This window comes from Ovis canadensis, chromosome 1 (genome assembly GCF_042477335.2).
Source record: "Ovis canadensis isolate MfBH-ARS-UI-01 breed Bighorn chromosome 1, ARS-UI_OviCan_v2, whole genome shotgun sequence".
NCBI classification, from domain to species: Eukaryota; Metazoa; Chordata; class Mammalia; order Artiodactyla; family Bovidae; genus Ovis; species Ovis canadensis.
In genome coordinates, this window is record NC_091245.1 from 187,416,848 (window position 1) to 187,436,233 (window position 19,386).

The 19,386-nt window shown below is 42.5% G+C and overlaps 1 protein-coding gene across 1 annotated transcript in view; it reads left to right on the top strand.

Moving 5' to 3' along the window:
* ARHGAP31 (Rho GTPase activating protein 31) overlaps nt 1-19,386 on the top strand; it is a 122,204-nt gene that overhangs the window by 66,167 nt on the left and 36,651 nt on the right. The window contains exons 2-6 of the mRNA XM_069554349.1: nt 4,536-4,638; nt 7,091-7,235; nt 15,428-15,510; nt 16,670-16,777; nt 17,460-17,602. Coding sequence (XP_069410450.1) covers nt 4,536-4,638; nt 7,091-7,235; nt 15,428-15,510; nt 16,670-16,777; nt 17,460-17,602 — 582 coding nt within the window. The remainder of the gene's footprint in view (nt 1-4,535; nt 4,639-7,090; nt 7,236-15,427; nt 15,511-16,669; nt 16,778-17,459; nt 17,603-19,386) is intronic.

The following is a 19,386-nucleotide window of genomic DNA, read 5'->3' on the forward strand; positions in this document are numbered from 1 at the left end:
AGAGAGAAAATGAAATCTGAGCAGCCCAAGACCTTAACAAAAATCCAGAATGGGGAGGGGGGAGTGCCATGTTTCTCTGAAACACAAATGGAGTTTGCATTGTGAAAGAATGTGGCTGCCAAGACCATTTAACTGACCAAATAAAACTGTGCTTTTTCCACTCTCCATCACCAGATCTGGTTAGATCCTGGCCATGCAGGGAGCTGGGGTAGCTTAGCAGACATTACCTCTAGAGGGGATTCAAAGAAATGATTTGACTGCTGGCCTTTTCTTCCCTAAACCCTTGAAGAGGTTCAGAATTGAGGAGACTACCCCCACATTTATTTACAAGTATACAATGTCTTTTAGTTGTACCAAGTTGGATCGAATGAAACAAAGGACTTTAAAACATTTATAAACTGTAAAGCGTAAATCAAAGTGCTCTTTTCCATCATAGAAAACCACCTCAAGATTTATTTTGTACTCAAACTAAAATGTAACGTTTAAGGTCGCTGATCCAGAAAAAAACAAAATAAGAAAGGGACTTAGAGAACCGTCAGTACAACAATTCGAAGAAGTTACAGCATTATATCATAATCAGCAACTGTGTGCCCCTCTGTAGGAGGAGACTTGAAGTTCTTTGGGTCCATGGTAAATCCCACAGAACTAGCTCTGTGACTCCAGCCTCCAACAGCAACCTAAATAGACAATGGACACTTTCTTTCCATCTCTAACTACTCAGCTATTTTGTTTCAAGCTTTTATCCTGTCCAGAATCCTAGGTTGTCCCCAATTTTATTGGACCCCAGGAACAATAGTCTGAAGAATTCTGAGACTTTGAGACTAAACTCTTAATAAGCCCCTGAAATATCACTAGTCAGTTAGAGCATTCCTGCCCTGAGCATGGGCTACAGATTGGCTGTATCTGAATCACCTGGGAATTTGTCAGAAATGCAGATTCTTGACTCCCACCCTCCCGTTGGAATCTGCATGTTCACAAGATCCCAGGGCTTGTATCCATGTTAAAGTATGAGGATCACTGGTCTAGACCGTGATTCTTCAGCTTCAGCATTGAGGCACTTGTGAGGCAGCTACTGCTGCTGGCCCTCTTTGGGACCACAGTCTGAGAAGTGCTCTGCTCTGGCTCTAGAGCTGGATGGTTACAGAGGTCAAGTGGCTCCTTTCCCATTCACTGTGAGTGATGGAGAATTCCTGCGTCTTCCAACTTGACCCAAGACGAGAATCCAGGAAGGCCAGCACTCCTCAGGGACTGGGACCATGGCCTTTTCCCTTGGATTGTTTTAAAATTGCCTCCTGTTTAAACAGAGCTGTGGACAAGAGGTTCTAGGGCCTCTGTACCGAAGCCAGAGTAAATTTACGGTAGAGGCTCCATCCGGGAATGTGTTTTCCTCACCTTGAAAACAAACAGAGCCTGAGGGGCTGCAGTGGAGTGCCCTGGTGCTGGGAGGTGGCTCTTTGAGAAGGGGGTAAGACAGACTTGTGACCCTGCACTGCCCTTCTGTGGAGTGTTCTTTATAAAGTCCCTTCGAGGCTGAGGATTTTGTCTTTGAGTCCTCCTTGGGACTGTCCCCAAGCTCTCAAGTCCACCGGTGCCCTGCAACAGCCGTGTTCCTTGGTACGGACACACACTGAGAAACATCAAGGGCATGCATAGTTCAGAAGTCTAACAAAATCTGTACCCTGTTGGGTGCCACTGCCTTTGTTTTATGAAGATATACCTCAGTGCATAGAAAAATGGCATCAGGTGAGCATAATCACTTCAAATAGAAACACTGAACCATAGAGGGATGCAAAACCCATTCCGCATAGTGGAGGTGAATATGAACTTGTAAGCTGTTGGTCAGCTCCGCCCCACTGCCTACCAGGTAGGAGGTAGCACAGTTTTCACCAAGACTGCATCTCACAAATGATAAGCTTACATCATACAGAAGCTTCAAACAGAAACAACTGTTATTGTAGAATGCATACTGTATTCCAGGGTCTGTGCTAAGTGTTAACAATTATTATTTCAGTCCTAGCTATGAGGTTAATATCGCTGTTATCCTTGTTTTATAGATGTGGAAATTAAGAAACAGAGATACTGCATATTTTGCCCAAGGTTACAAAAGGCACTTTGGAGTCCAAAGCTGGACTCTCCATCATGGCCACCCGTGGCAGGCTACAGAACAACAGCTTGGTGTGGTGGAGAGAGTCAACCTGTTGTGCACAATGGGGATCTGTTTTTAAACAAGACAAGTTTTTTAAGCATTGGAACTCTGTTTGCCATTTACTTATTTATATACAAAATATATTTAGAGGCACAAGGGTAGGAGACAAAAATTTCACCAAGAACCTTTTTCATAAAATAAATGAAAGTAAAGCTCTTCTGCTTGAAGCCAGGCAGGGACTCTGGACCCCTGCCCACACTCACAGCCCCTCATGTACCACACCCCACTCCCACCCTGTATTCATTCATGGGGGTAGGTAGTTCCACCTCTGTGGTCTCTGGCCTCAATAGTTCCAAGTGCACTCCCTGCCCTCTTTCCACCTGGGGTAAGTTGGTCATGAATGACAGGGTGTGTCCTGGAAGGGAAAGGCTCTGGAGATACATGGTCTTTGAAAGGTGGGTGGGATATGGTAAGTACGATGAGTTTTACTTAGCACTTAAAATGATTAGTAGTTGAAATGGTGGGGGAGTTGTGTGGAAAGTGTTGTAATAGAGAATCCAGGAAGAATGTTGAGTCTGAATGCCTAGTATCTACTCATGTAAAGGTCCAGTCCAGCTTGGAATTGTGTGCAGGTGTGATCAAGTGCATTAAGCACTGATAGATTGGCATTAGTCTAATCTAAGAAGAAAAGTTATGAGCAACCTAGACAGCATATTCAAAAGCAGAGACATTACTTTGCTGACTAAGGTCTGTCTAGTCAAGGCTATGGTTTTTCCTGTGGTCATGTATGGATGTGAGAGTTGGACTGTGAAGAAGGCTGAGTACCAAAGAACTGATGCTTTTGAACTGTGGTGTTGGAGAAGACTCTTGAGAGTCCCTTGGACTGAAAGGAGATCCAACCAGTCCATTCTGAAGGAGAGCAACCCTGGGATTTCTTTGGAAGGAATGATGCTAAAGCTGAAGCTCCAGTACTTTGGCCACCTCATGCGAAGAGCTGATTCATTGGAAAAGACTCTGATGCTAGGAGGGATTAGGGGCAGGAGGAGAAGGGGATGACAGAAGATGAGATGGCTGGATGGCATCACGGACTCGATGGACGTGAGTCTGAGTGAACTCCAGGAGATGGTGATGGACAGGGAGGCCTGGCGTGCTGTGATTCATGGGGTCCCAAAGAGTCAGACACGACTGAGCGACTGAACTGAACTGAACTGAAGATATTAATGGATTGTGTATGTTTTGGGGGAGTGAGCACAGCGCAGTAATGGAGTTTCCATCCTACCTCTATGCTGGAAGACTTCAGCACCCAGGGCTTTGTTAGTTCCGTACCATCCACAGCATGCTCACAGAGGGACCTCAGGTGGATCTGCCCAAGGACCAAAGTGGCAAGTCATGGAGTCTCTCCATGCCATCCAGAGGGCTTGTGGCTTCCATTCTGGGTCACTGAGCTGGCTGGGCTGACCAGGTCCAGCCCTGAGGAGAGAACAGCACAGCCATTCTCTTCTACCTAGACATTGGACTTAAGGAGTGGCAGGAACTCAAGAGGCCATGTTGGTCTCTTTTATGAGGTCCATTCAATCAGTGACTCTTTGACCCATTTGGTGGTGGTGAAGTGAGGGGTGGTTCTCACCTTTAAAAAAAAACAGTTTAACTTTTAAATCACCTTTAACATTCTGGCAAATATTCTTCCAGTCTTTTTTCCCTTTGCTGTTTTCTAAACATAGCTGAATTCACAACATATATTTGATTTTGTGCCTTTTCTTTCACCTATCTATATCATAGGTAGACAGGTACATCATAAGCATCTTTCCATATGTTAATTACATTTTACAAGCAACAAGTGCTCTTAAGCGAGGTAAATAAATTTACCTGCCCCTTGGCTTCCTCATGTGTAGAATAGGCAATAGTTCTCTAATTTTATCACAGAGGTCACGTGGAAGGCTTTTTAAAACACAGATTGCTGAGCACCCCCTCCAGAATTTCCAGTTCAGTGGGTCTGGAGTGGGGCCTGGGAATCTGCACTCCCAACAAGTTCCGAGGAGAGGTTGGTGCTGTTGGTCAGGAGACCACACTTTGAGAATCAGTGAAATAAGGAGACTGACTTGTGGGATTTCCAAGGTCACCGCTGGTTTCAAAAATCCAAGTGTTTGCATATTTTTCAAATTCTTTAAGACCTAACTCTTAAAACACACGCATTTTCCAACTTTAACAAAACCCTATGATTTTTTTTTTAAATACCAAAGAACATCATCTCCCATTTAAACGTAATTGTTTCCACTTGTAACTCATATGCGTTCCTTACTTCTCTTTAAAGTTACCTGGATTTTTAAAAGCCTATCTCTAAAAGACAGTCAGACTTAAACGTAATGCTTTTTTCTTTTCCTTTACATAGTTCCATATGTATTGAAGAGCTGTGCAGAATTTATAGAGACTCATGGCATAGTGGATGGAATTTATCGGCTTTCAGGAGTCACCTCAAACATACAACGGCTAAGGTAAGCTCAAGAATCGCCCCCAAAGAATTCTCCCATGATCCTTCCTCTGTTCATACGTTTATCTGCAAGTGTCGGGAGTATTAAAAACTGAAGGGATTGAGGGAAGGATGTCAGGGCACAAGATCAAGTGCTAATGTTTTCAGATGCCTAACTGTTCTTAATCTCATCAGGAAGCTCAATCTGATGTAATTCCTTCCAACAGCAACTCCTGAGGGCTTTTAATCGGTTCCTATGTCTTGCACCAGATTTATTCTTCTTAGGTGGATTCAGCTGAACTCAAATGATTTAAATTACAAGTTGGGAAAAAATGATTTATTGTTACTCACTTGCCGATCCAAAGCTCAGATCCCATACCATTACGTGGTATTCAGAACTTAGAGGTCAGTGTGAGCTTTTCTGTTGACACACACTCAACATTTGATAATTTCCTCTGGTTCGGAAGATCAGAAGTCTGCATGATTGTGCATTTCCCTAACTGATGCCTGTATTTTTGAAATTACTGGTACGGGAACTATTTCCAATTCTATGGATTTATCCTAAACAATTCTAAAATGTATCCCAGAGTTTTTTGACTTAAAAGGACGGTAATCTTCAAATATATATTGATATTATAGCTGTAAAATAAAAGTAGTATATGTAGTGTATATAAAGAATATATACATTACATACAATATAGGCACTAGTGGTAAATAACTTGCCTGCCAATGCAGGAGACATAGAGATGTGGCTTCGATCCCTGACTCTGGAAGATCCCCTGGAGGAGGGCATGGCAACCCACTCCAGTATTCTTGCCTGGAGAAGCCTGTGGACAGAGGAGCTTGGTGGCTACAGTCCAGCATCACAAAGAGCTGGACACAGCTGAAGCGACTTAGCACACACACATAGGTATATATATAAAATATAGACCTTATATATAATATATATAGTGTACTAAGACTAAAATAATAGGTTTATGTATTTTAAAGATTGTTCTTTAATACAAAAGAATACATTTTAATATATTTATTATATATTCTTTAGTTACAAATGTAGACTTTTAAAATAAAACATTGTTACAGGATTAATGTGTAAATTTTACACTGTGCAGGTAAGTCATTTTTATCTTCTTCCTCCTATTCAGTTTTCTGCCCCTCCTCCTCAAATCTCAATTGTCATAAAACTATACCACAGGAATAAAACATCCTTTTTACTCCCGGAGAAGTGATAACTATTTTAAAAATAGCTGTTTTTTTGCAGCCATAGATTTTAACACATCTGGGTGCTTACATCAGTTCACTGATTTACTCACGTGATATTTTTCAGAGTTTCAACAGCAAGTACTGGTTTACTCTCAGCTCTGAAGCGTACTGCACAGAAGGCGGTATTATGGAAGGACACTTGGACAATGGCCAATTCTTTTTCACTTAGGGGCTGACCTTAGCCTTGACAAGGGAGATTTTTGGCTAACTAGATGAATAAGCTCTAAGTTGTTTGTGTTCTGCCCTTGTAAAAAAACACATGCCTGTGAATTTATGAGGCCACTGCATGGTTTTCTTTTCAAGGCCTCACTCAGTCCTTTTCAGGGTCTGGCAGCATCAGGGATTTCCCTTCTCTTTGTTAAAGGGCAGAACCACAGGAGAAGGGGCAGCAAGCTGTTGCCAGATGCTGGTTTTGAGAGTCCAGTTGCCGTTGTCACTTCTTGCCTGACTAAATGAATACTCTCAAAAAACCTAACTTCTCTTCTGTATTAACGCTCAGATTTATCATCTTTTAAATAAATTTTTAACTTGCAAGTATATACCATTTGAGGCAGTATATTCATTAATCATGCTCAGAAGTGTTTTTTCCATTAGAAATGAGGCCTGGAATCTGATGATGTTCTCAAACACCCCACTATAGAGTGTTTAAGAAGATATTTATAAGCTTATTTGCCCTATGGGAGTCACTGTCAGGCAGCCTAGAAGTTTCCACTCAGTACCAAAGAGAGAGTTGATTGAAGTTCTCAGACCTTGAGTTTGAGTCTCCAGATAAAACAAGTTGGCTGACATGAATATGTGGACATGAATGATAACAATCTGACTCACCCTGGGTTTGGTTTCTCCTCCAAGAGAGAGAAGTTCATTTAGAACAATATTTTGGAAAAACTGAAATCTCAACAGGGTTTTGGGGAGATTGTTTTCATATTTCTTCACTGTTCACGATTGAAACTACAGACATAATGCCATTAGGAAGCCATTCGTAAATGGGATTATGTCTTTCTCATTACAGCAGCTTCTGCAGGGATGACCCAGACCTAAAGTGGAAATCTTTCGTAGCTTTCTTGGGCCTGGAATAGAAGGTCTTTTTGAATCAAGGTCAAAAATATGGTCAGATCAGCAGTTTAGGGTCTTTTCACCCTCTAAGCAGCCCAAGTAGCTGCTGACATGGAACACATGTTCCTGGGATTGTTATGTCTCTGTCTGTGTTGTTTCAGGCAGGAGTTTGGCTCAGATCAATGTCCAGATCTGACAAGGGAAGTGTACCTCCAGGACATCCACTGTGTGGGCTCTCTCTGCAAGCTTTACTTTCGGGAGCTGCCCAACCCCCTCCTGACTTATGAGCTCTATGAGAAATTCACGGTGAGTGTTTGGATTTCCATTATGGTTACTGGGTGGGATGCATGGATGGGCCAAAGAAAGTTTCAGCACTAAAATTACAATAATAATACTTACCAGCTGGTTGCCATTATCTTGGTGATGGAATTAGGATGGTATTGTGAGGAAAGCAGGGTGATGGCACTATTTGCTATATCTTTCCTATCTTACATTTTCAGAATGTTTGTTTGCTTACACGAGCTAGTTTAAACCATCTCCATATTTACGTAACCAAATGTGCGTCCGTAGATAGGAAGGAAACAAAGAAGCAGAGAACGAAGTGACTGGCCCAAGGTCACACTCTATCCCCAAACAGAACAGGAACCTGAGACTTCAGATGCTACCCGCATGGTTAATTCATTTCAGGCTGTTCCTTCGGTGTTTCTGTTGGGAGTTGTATAAAGAGGTGGGTGGGTAGAGAGGGGAGAGAGAATTAAACAGAAATCAAGAGAGAGGTCAGAAAGCTGAGGAGAGAGAAGATTCTGGAAAAAGCAGCTAAGAGGGAGTGTAGATGGGGCTAGTGAGTTGGGTGGTGGAGGACAAATGGGCAAGAGAAGAACGCCTACCTAGCAGTTGCAGCATCACCAAATCCCACCCCCACAGGAAAAGGAGAATAAATGCTTTGAGCATGTCTGTAGTGTCAACCTTAAAATTAGGGCTTGAACATTTGGCTGTGATGGGGGTGGGGGAGGTGCCGAGTAGGTGAAGAGTTGGGTTTAACCAAGGTTGAGACTCAGCTAGAAAAAGAGGTGGAGGGAGATCAGAGTGTGTGCGAGTGAGTGATTGAAATAATTGACCATAGAATTTTGTCTGGATAAGAAGAGACAGGAGGGCCTAAGGCGGGTAACAATGAAAAAAATAGATCAATGGATCATTCATCCCAGTGAAATCAGTAAACTGTTGAAGTAGGGTGGTCAGAGGGGATGTTTGAAATTAAGTTTATGGAAGACTTGCAATTATCGGTAAGGACCAGACCAAGGCTCTAACCATGGGCAAGAATCTTTCTTATGTCTCTTGTAATAAACCTATTTTGGACATATAAATGTTCTTTAATTTGAAATTACATAGGAGTTAATGAGTGCTATTCACATTTTCAGAAGATACCCTTACAGATCTGTCTATCTGTCTGCCTCTCTCTCGGTATCTCCCTTTCTCTCTCCCTATTTTTGTTCCTCAGTACTATTCAATACATTCTGATGTTATGGAACAGTGCTAATTCAACAATTTGACCATCCTTCCATGGTAAAAAATAGAGAGAGACAGTATTTTTACAGGGTATTATCTCATATACACAGTGATTTCTTAAACCAGATTCCTACTGATGGGTATTTAGACATTTTGTTTCTTAACATTTTACTTTTATCAGCAATGTTATAGTAAACATTTTTGCACATATATCCTTATACTTTTTTCTGTTTATATCCTTATGGAAAAAAATCACAGAAGTAGATTTACTAAGTAAAAGGATCTTATTTAAAATTTTGTCACATGTTGCCAAGTTCTGCAGAGATATAAGAATGTTCTTTTTCCTGCAGCCTTGCCAACACTGAGTATTTTTAATTTACTAAATTATTTCCCAATCTCAATCAACCAAAAATATATCTTACTGTTGTTTTAATTTGTGCATAAGACTTTCTTGTTTTCTACATAGTTTTAATCTAAGTACAGTATAATAGTTTCATCCTTAAATAAGACTACAACATCACGTGTTAAATAGCTGAATGAGTCCAACTTATTTTAATTAAGTTTAATTCTATGATAGTTAGGGATAGATAGGAATTTTTGTCTAGAAATTTCAGAAATACAAGTTTCTTCTTAGATCTTGTTTATAGGGTCAAAACAAAATCCATGTTTATCTCTCCCTGCTTCTGTTCCCTGACACTGCTAATCATTCTGTCTTCCACAGCAACAGAAAATATCAAAGCAACGTTACTGTCCACTTGTCATCAAATCTCAAGAGAACTTAACATTGTATTTAGATATAGTTTAAGGACACTAAGAAATAAAAGATGTTTTGTTGTGACAAGTGAGCTTTACATAGGCAGGATCTCGTGACTCTTTATCCTTGAATTTATAGTTGAGTAAATTTCTCTAAATCACAGTGATGAATTATGAAAATATAAGCAAACCTTTTCCAGGGACATGGGAACAGCTCTATTACATTGTCACACATTCTTACAATGATTTATTTAAGCTTACTTGCACAGATGAAGTGGAATAACATTTCAGTGGAATATAATAGGATTAGAAAGCTATTAATGAAGTAATGATGATGATGATATCTGCTACTTAGTGCTTACTATATGATAAGCTTCTTACAAATATTATTTCATTCAGTCCTCAAAAAAACTCTGTGAAATAGGTTTTACTGTCTCTTACAGATGAGTAAATTGAGGCTCAAGTGACTCTTGCCTGGGTTTGTACAGATAGTAAGTGGAAATAACGATTTAACATTCTGTCTCAGACTCTGCCACACTGTTTTTAAACTAGATTTAACAGCTCTTAAATAGGCTTAGGTATTTAATAGCTTAATATGAAATACAGAAAACATCCCAAACTAATGAGGGAACAATTCAATAAACAATGTTAGGAAAATTGGCTAAGTGCTGGGAGAGGGGAGAAGTCAAGATACATTCTTACCACTTAACAGATTTCAGGGTGAAGGATTTTGTAAGAGCAAAAGCAAAGGAAAAAAAATCACCAAAGACAAATTTAACAAACTAAACTACATAAATATTATATTTTATACATTAAAAATATATTAACAAAATTAAAAGGTGAATGACCAACTATGGAAAACGTTTACAATAAAGATGACAGGAGATGAATATTTTTTAATTATATAAAACTCCTACATATCAATAAAGAAGAAAAAACACTCAACACCCTGCTAAACAAATGAGCAAAGAACCTCAACAGACAATTTGTAAAGAAACATAGTTATTTAAAAAGTATAAATGTATTAGAAAAATTGTATTTTCATATTAAAAAAAATTGTTTTTAATGTTAGTATTTCACGTTGCCAAGCCTGTGGTGACGCTGGCTCTGTCATAGTTTTCTATTGCAAATGTAAACTGGCTGGACATCGAGCAAGTCATTTGAAATTACTATCAAGGGTCCTAAAATGCTCATATTTTTTAATACAGTAATTCTATTCCCAGACTCCATTCTAAGATAATCAGATGTGCACATGAATAACTGATTTACAAATATTTCACTGCTGTAGTAACAGTAACAAAATTAGGGAGTATCTACATGTCCAACAATAAGGGAAGGGTTAAATAAATGATAATAAATCTATTGTTTTAAATCCTGTGTAGCCATGAAAAGTCATATTTCTGAAGACTATTTGCAGACCACAACACAAAGTTAAATGGAAAAAAGCAGTATATGCAATACATAGGAAGTGATGGCAGTGTTTATCTTCAGTGCTGGGAAGCCCCGGGCAGATTGCTTCTTTTAGGTTTCAATGTAAGTAGGTTAACAGTAGCTATGTCTGGGTGGTGAGATAGCATGTGATTTTTATTTCCTTTAAGTACATGTATTAGTTTTATGTGGCTGCAGTAGCAAATTACAAGCTTGGTGGCTTAAACAATAGAAGGTTATTCTCTCACAGTTCCAGAGTCCAGAAATCTGAAATCAGTTTCACTGGGCTGATATCAAGGTGTCAGCAGGGCCATGGATCCTTACAGAGACTCTAGGGGGAAACCTGTTTCTTGCCTCCTCCAGCTTCTGGTGGCTGCTGGCATGCCTTGGCTTGTGGCCACATCTCTGCTTCCATAGTCTCTCTGCCTTCTCATCTGTCATTATCTCCTTCTGCCTCCCTCTTTTAAGGGCCCACCAGGTGGCGCTAGTGGTAAAGAATCTGCCTGCCAATGCCAGAGACCCAACAGATGAGGGTTAGATCCCTGGGTCAGGAAGATCCTTTGGAGAAGGAAATGGCAACCCACTCCTGTATTCTTGGCCGGAGAAGGCAGTGGACAGAGGAGCCTGGTGGGCTATGCAGCTTATGGAGTCGCAAAGAGTCGGACACAACTGAATTGCACACACACATATTGAATAATCCACGAGACTCTCCTGATTTCAAAAGCCTTAATCACACTTGCAAAGACTCTTTTTCCAAATAAGGTAACATTTACAAGTTCTTGAGATTAGGACCTGATATCTTTGGAAGCAACTGTTAAACCTACTACATTTTATTTTTATCAGAAAAAACTTCATTTTAGGAAAAATTCAGTTTAGATCAGATTGATTCAGCTAAAATAATTAAACCCAAGATAGAGAAAAGTTGCTTGCTGATTTAGTATTTTTGGAGAAGGCAGTTTAAAGAGGCATTACATTTTGTATTGAAATAACGTCTTTGTGTATCCATCTCCCTCATTAAACTGTAAGCCTCCTAAGGACAGAAAGCATATTTATTTTACTGATTTTTGTGCTTCCTTTCCCTGCTCTCCAGCCACTGGAGGATGTTGTGACTCTTGACTAGTACACATTTGCTGGCAATTGGTTGGCCCACACACGTCATCTGAAGTGTCGGTGGGGGTGGACCACTGGTGTGTGGCATCAGGTAGAGGGTGTGAGCTCAAGATGTCTGCCAGTGTGGCAGCAGCCAACTGTCCTGGTTTGCCAGGGACTTGCCCACTTTTAACTCGGAAAAGTCCTGAGTTCCAGGACACTCCTTCTCAGTTGCAGGCAAACCAGGCTGATTGGTCACCTCTTCAGGAGCCGAAAGGTGAGGGGAGTTGTCTCAGTAAAGCTGATGCTCCCCACCGAGGAGGTTTGGTCCTCGGATGGTATTGCCCTGGAAGTGTGGCCCAAAGTGGGGCTTTCTGGCATTTTTAAATGCAAAGCAAAATACAGATTCATTCACTTACTTAATACAACTAACATCTCTTGAGCACCTGCTATCTATACTAGGCAGACACAGTTCCAGGTGCTCAGCAAGCAAGTCAGATAAAATCCTTGTTCCCGTGAAAAGTGAAAGTTGCTCAGTCGTGTCCTACTCTTTGTCACTCCATGGAAGTCCATGGAATTCTCCAGGTCAGAATACTGGAGTGGATAGCTTTTCCCTTCCCCAGGGGCTCTTCCCAACTCAGGGATCAAACCCAGGTCTTCCATATTGCAGATGGATTCTTCACCAGCTGAGCCACAAGGTTCTCATGAAACTTACATTTTAATTAAAGAGATAGAGGACGAATAAATCTAATGCATAACTCGATAGTGAGAACTGTTGATAAGCACTTCGAAGACAGTTAATGCAGGATACAGGTCAGAGAGGGCTTCCCTGGGAGCTTAGTGGTAAAGAATCTACCTGCCAATGCAGGAGACGCAAGAGACACGGATTTGATCCCTGAGTTAGGAAGATCCTCAGATTCCTGACTTAGGAAATGGTAATTCCCCCCCAGTATTCTTGGCTGGGAAATTTCCAAGGAGAGAGGAACCTGGCGGGCTGCAGTCCATGGGGCCACGGAGAGCCAGAGACAGCTGAGCAGGCACGCACGCACAAGTCAGAGAATGCTGGGGACCAATAATCAAAGGTCGCCAGTGAGTGATGCTCGAACAGACAAAGACGAAGCGAGGGAACAAGCTGTGCAAGTATCTGGTGGAAGAGGATGCTGAGAAGAAACAGCAGGCACCAAGGCCCTTGTCGAGGACATGCCAAGCTTGTTTAAAGGAATATATGGAGGCCAGCACGGCCCATAGGGAGCAAGCAAGGAGGAAATGATGGGAGACAAGGAATTTGAAGATGGGCCAGGTGCCTGCTGCCGCAGGTGTGACAAAAACAGGAAGGTATAACAACTGTCTGGAAGATAACGGTGGTTGCTGTCTCTGGAGACTGAGGGTCTGATGTTGGAAGGAAGACACTTTCTTCTGTGTATTCCTTTGAATGTTTTGCATTTTTAAAACCTTCTGCATGAATAACTTTTTAACCCAATCACTTAAAATAATTAAAAATGACAAAAATGGCTTTATAATAATTTCTAAATAATTAATACAAAATAAAAGGTAAAAGCTGAGTTGCAGCTGGGGTGCAGTTAGAAGGGACAGACCCGGGTTGCTTATCCATCCTGGGAATGAGGCTGCCTGAGCACAGGGGCTAAGGTGGTGTTCAGGTAAACAGAGGAAACTAGAGCCTGGGCCTGGCCAGAGGGGATGGGAGACCAGCCCTCGCCAGAGTCCTCAAAGTTCAGGAAGCTGGTCTTCTTGATACTGACTGGAAGAGAACAAATGGTCACAGATTCAACCTGGATTTTTTAAAGTTTAACCATCAGCAAGATTGTCCTGGGTAATGTTGAGTGAAATTCTCTTTTAGGCAAAAGATTGGGATGGGCAAAGTGTCAACTCCCTTCCTTCAATTCCCCAGTGATGGACTCTGCTGTCCATCTCTTTGGACAGCAAAGAGATGGAAACACAAAGAGATGGAAAAATAGCTTTGCAGTGAGCAGACCCTCTGGGAGAACAATGATGATCTAGAGAGCTTCCAAATAGGATTGGGGTGCAAAGGGGAGAAGCTCTGAATAATAAAATGATCCCATATGGGACCTGCAGGCATCAGGGGTGAGCCCGCCCAGTCTCTCGGAACAGAGGTGACTAACAGCTTCCTAAAATATTAAAGGAACTTTCCATGAATGCTGTTAAATTGACCTACACCTTTTTTCCTAAGAAACACTTTTAGAAAGTGGGGGTGGGGTAGGGGCTTGGGAAGCTCGTCCTCTGTTTGCCAAGAGAGGAAGAGAGGCCTCCCCGCCCTTTACAGGACAGAATGTGGGAGGGTCCACGCCTCATTCCTTCACCCCTCCTTCCTCTGAGGCTCTCTCCCTTCAATCGCTTTATGAGATTCTCCCTGTCTTGAGAGTCAGGGTCTCCCCCACAAATCTGTTTCCTAAATGACAGAGCCCAGGAAGAGGGCAGAGGTATCAGGTGCTTTCTCTAGGCTCTATTCTGGTCCTTACCCTCTACATCTGCACATCTCAAAAAGCAAGAATTGCGACAGAAATCATATTTATGCCAGCTCTGTTTTGAGGCTTGCAAACCCAGCAGAAGACTGAGACAACTGTGACCCTCTGAGCCCCGAGTTTCTCCCCACTTCTGAGTAGGAAATGAAGTAGAGTTTTCCCACATAGAGATTTTTTTATTGCCTTTGAAAATGGTTAGCTTCTGTGAATGCTTTACTTCAATTAAATAAAAAAGTCAAACAAAAACACGTTGGTGGCCAAAGCTCTGGTATGATGTCCCACTTAGGAAAATGGAGCCAATAGTTGAGCCCTTTTAAAGTGTCTTGATCTGAGTGGGGTTACACGGTTATTATGCATATGAAAGGACTTGGGAAGGTGTATCAGAGATTTGTGCATTTTTAGTGTAGTAAACCATAATGTAGTGAAAAAACAAAGATGTGACTGCTGACCTTGAACTCAGGTACAGCTCCCATGCGGGCAGTCTTGAGTACTCAGCCATTGGGAGGGGCCCTTGAACCTGAGCATAGGCAGGACAGACTCACAGGACGGGGTATAGGTGAATCTGTCGGGGGCACCTGTGTTGTGCAGGAGCCCCAGGCATGCTTGGAATCACACTGCGTGTACTGAAGTCCTTGCCTCTCTTGAGGGCCTGGGCTGAGCTGGGAACCACATACCCACACAGGAAACAACCAAAGAGCAAGTCCGGACAAGGCCATCGGGTCTCAGGGACAAAGCTCTTACCCTGCTGAGAAGGCACGTCTTCACGTGGTCCCCACTTCCTGGAATCAACGACAGGCTGCCTGGTCACAGGAAAGTCTCCGGCTAGATGGAAGTGGCTGTTTGCACCCAAAAAGACAGCTGGCTGAGTAAACAGGCAGCCACCCTGTCATCTCCACTTCTCTCTGTCTCTGCTTCTCTCTCCCAGTGTGAGGACTCTGTCTGGCACGCAGAACACACCCGAGATTCCATACCATCTTTACCAGACGCCTACCTGCCATCTGAGGACACAGAGCTGTGTGCCCATGTTGTTAGATACTTTGCATCCTGAACCCTCGGAGATTTTAGTGGTTTGTTTTTTCTAGAAAAGTGTGCCTCCTGGAAGGATGGTCTCTAGGCATGGTTGGGAGGCTGGAGTACCAGAAGCCTGAATAAAACCCGCAGATCCAGGGGGGTGTCCCCCTTCTTGAGCGCTCACTGGATTGCTTCATTTCGTGTCCACAGGAGGCAGTGTCTCATTGCCCGGAAGAAGGCCAACTGGCCCGAATCCAAAATGTTATCCAGGAGCTCCCTCCATCCCATTACAGGTAAGAATTCTTGGTAACAGAAATTCACATTCTCTCAATGTGATATAATACCACAGATACAGGCTGGCATCAAAAAAGGGGACAAATTCAGTGGACAGTGGCTTTCTGGGGTAGGTTGAGGTAGGCGAATAGGTCAGTTGTGTCAGAGCATGCTGGGGCCTGACCAGAGAGCCTGGCGGGAAGGGACAGCCCATGTCTCCATTACTTTCAGGGTACACCTCGGAGTCCCATAAGAATCATTTCTGATTCCCAGGCCAGTCTCACAGAGATAGTCTAGGTTCTTACCCAGGTTCATAGCGTAATGAAATCAGTGGAAACCAAGATGGTTTCTAAACAGGGTTTGACCATCACTCTTGAGCGTTTGGCTGATTGATGTCTCTGTATGCTTATCAATACCATCCCTTACATCATTTCATCCTTTCTCCTCCTCACAGTTTAGTCCCTAACTGTGCCACCTTTCCCTGTGAAAATCACTCAGTCATGTTCAACTCTTTGTGACCCTATGGACTATCCCCACCAGGCTCCTCTGTCCATGGAATTCTCCAGACGAGAATACTAGAGTGGAATCTCATTCTCTTCTCCAGGGGATCTTCCCTACCCAGGGATCAAACTCCAGTCTCCCAGCATTGCAGGCAGATTCTTTACCATCCAAGCCACCAGGGAATCCCAGTGGTTCTTAAACCTATGCAGGTCTTTATAAGAGGGCAGATTTTGATATGGTATAAGAACATCCCAGCAATAACAGATGGTATTCATCCATCAGATGAGTTCCTTAACCAGTGCCAGGGTGCCCATAGCTGGAAGAATTACAGAAAAGCTGAGATGAGGGCCAGTTTCAAGACTGTGTGGAGGCCATGCTGCCCTCAGTGACAGGAGGCACAGGCTCTGAGCACTGGGAGTCCCGGGATCCATCTCTGGCTGCACTAGCGTCCTCAGCTGACTTCTGCTGAGACTGTCTCCTCCTCACCCGTGGCCGGTGCTCCTAGGGCCAAGAAAGTTACTTCCATCTATCTTGATATCTTCCTGATAACCTTCTAAAATTCGTGAAATAGACATATTTAGAATCTCTTAACTCAACCTTTAAATTATCTCCAGATGTCAGGTTTCACACAGACTCTGAAGATTCTTACTTTTTTTTTTCTTCAATGAACCGTTACAGGACCTTGGAATACCTGATTCGACACCTGGCCCACATCGCATCCTTCAGCAGCAAGACCAACATGCATGCCAGGAACCTGGCCCTGGTGTGGGCACCCAACCTCCTCAGGTAACCGCCTCCCCTCACCTCACTGGCCCAGTGGGCTCCAAGCAGCCCCCAATTCACACGAAACCTGGATTCTTCAAAACTGAGCCCCCTGATAGACAAACCTTTGGCTAAGTGGTTATTTGTCACACCGAGGAATTAAAGGTGATTTTTACAGCCCTTGCTTGCTAACCTTGGAAACTCTGGAACCCAGAAGTATATTCTGGCTACAGCCATGATGTGGCCAGTGTGATGGATCTGTATGTTATAATTTCCTGGAAAGGTCTTTCTGGGTCTTTGGGGTTCCTTGGCTTTTGTTGGTTTTGGTGGGGTCCTAGCTAGCTAGAACCTGAATTAGCTGCTTCACATGACTCTGTAAATGATGACTTGCCCTTAGAACAATTCTTTGGAACTTGAAGGAGATCCTATGAAAAAAATAAAATCAATTCCTATATATTGAGTAATACAGTGTTTACAGCTTTGCAGTTTATAGTACCTGGTGACTGTCTCCAAGTTGTCCAGTGTGTTGGGCCTCACAACCTTTAAAGCATCTCTTCAATTGATCTTAAATAGTTACATTAATACAAATTAACAAGCTATATACATTTAGGAATTAGGGCCTGTTCAAAATGCCCACTGGCTCCCCACTTATGCTTCAGTAGGTGGGGCAGACTCGTTCACTGAATGTGTTTCTTCTGCGGTTCAGATCTAAAGAAATTGAAGCCACTGTTTGCAGTGGAGATGCAGCCTTCCTCGCAGTCCGGGTCCAGCAGGTGGTGATTGAATTCATACTGAATCATGTGGATCAAATCTTCAACAACGGTACCCCCGGGTCACTGGAGAACGATGGTAATGGCTGCTCCTGGCATTCACTTCTTCTTTGCCTGAGGCACGGGATCCAAGAATAAGTCAGAGTGGGCTGGGATCTAGCTCTCAGTGTCAGCTATGTATGTGCGCTACAACACTGTGTCTGAGGATCATGCGTGTGGACGTGTGTGCCAATGCAGCAAAGGTGTGGTGTGTGCAGATGTGGCTCTAGTATGTTTCTGATCAGTTGCATATGTGGCCTATCCCATGAACATGGTGTGGTGACTTTGAATACTGTTCTTTTTAGTGAGTTCTTAAACTCTTGCAGTTGTTATCTAGAGGCACTGGCAATATCCCCCCAACTGTTAGCTTTTATTTTTACTTCCAGTATGATGTTGCAGAAGGCTTAAGTAAGCGAGTTAAGAAGCATCCTGTTCATGCTTGCATATATATTCAGAATGCCTTCACTTTGCAAGCATTTCTTTTTTAAACTGAAATATAATTGATTTATAATATTGTGTTTGTTCCATTTATACATATACACACACCTATATTCTGTTTTGGTTCTTTTCCATTATAGTTTATTATAAGATATTGAATATAGTTCTCTGTGCTACACCCTAAATCCTTATTGTCTATTTTACATATGGTAGTGTGTATCTGTGTAATACCATATTCCCAGTTTATCCCTCCTCCACTTCCCCTTAGGTAACCATAAGTTTGTTTTCTATCTCTATGAGTCTGTTTCTGTTTTATAAATAACTTCATTTGTACTATTTTTTAGATTCCACATGTAAGTGGTATCATATAATATTTGTCTTTCTTGCAAGCATTTCTTGAGCACTTGCTTTGTTCTGCCCTGCACTGGACAGTAGGCATACTGCAATGAGTGTGTGTTTGTGGGTGCATGTATATAGAGACTAGCTAGCATTGAAGCCCACTATATGTGAGAAACATTTAGCTATTTCAGGTTGGATGTAATGAGGTGCAATTCATGATGTTCCAGTCCTCATAATAACATAATGAACCCCAGGAATGCATTGGTATTGGTTTATGCTGCTTGAACTCATATGAGCCTAATTTGTAAAAATAAAAAATCCAGCTGATCAGTAAACCTCATAACTACCATTTGTGTGAGGGTACAATTTCCAGCATTAGCATACATCACATAACTGGGAAGGCTTGTTGACACACAGTTTCAGCTCAGTTCAGTTCAGTTCAGTCGCTCAGTCATGTCTGACTCTTTGTGACCCCATGAATTGCAGCACACCAGGCCTCCCTGCCCATCACCAACTCCCGGAGTTCACTCAGACTCACGTCCATCGAGTCCGTGATGCCATCCAGCCATCTCATCCTCTGTCATCCCCTTCTCCTCCTGCCCTCAATCCCTCCCAGCATCAGAGTCTTTTCCAATGAGTCAACTCTTTGCATGAGGTGGCCAAAGTACTGGAGTTTCAGCTTTAGCATCATTCCTTCCAAAGAACACCCAGGGCTGATCTCCTTCAGAATGGACTGGTTGGATCTCCTTGCAGTCCAAGGGACTCTCAAGAGTCTTCTCCAACACCACAGTTCAAAAGCATCAGTCCTTCGGTGCTCAGCTTTCTTCACAGACCACCTTTCACATCCATACATGACCACAGGAAAAACCATAGCCTTGACTAGACGGACCTTAGTTGGCAAAGTAATGTCTCTGCTTTTCAACGTGCTATCTAGGTTGGTCATAACTTTTCTTCCAGGGAGTAAGCGTCTTTTAATTTTATGGCTCTAGTCACCATCTGGACCTCATACCTGGAATTTCTGATTCAGCTTGTCTGGAGTGCTGCTGA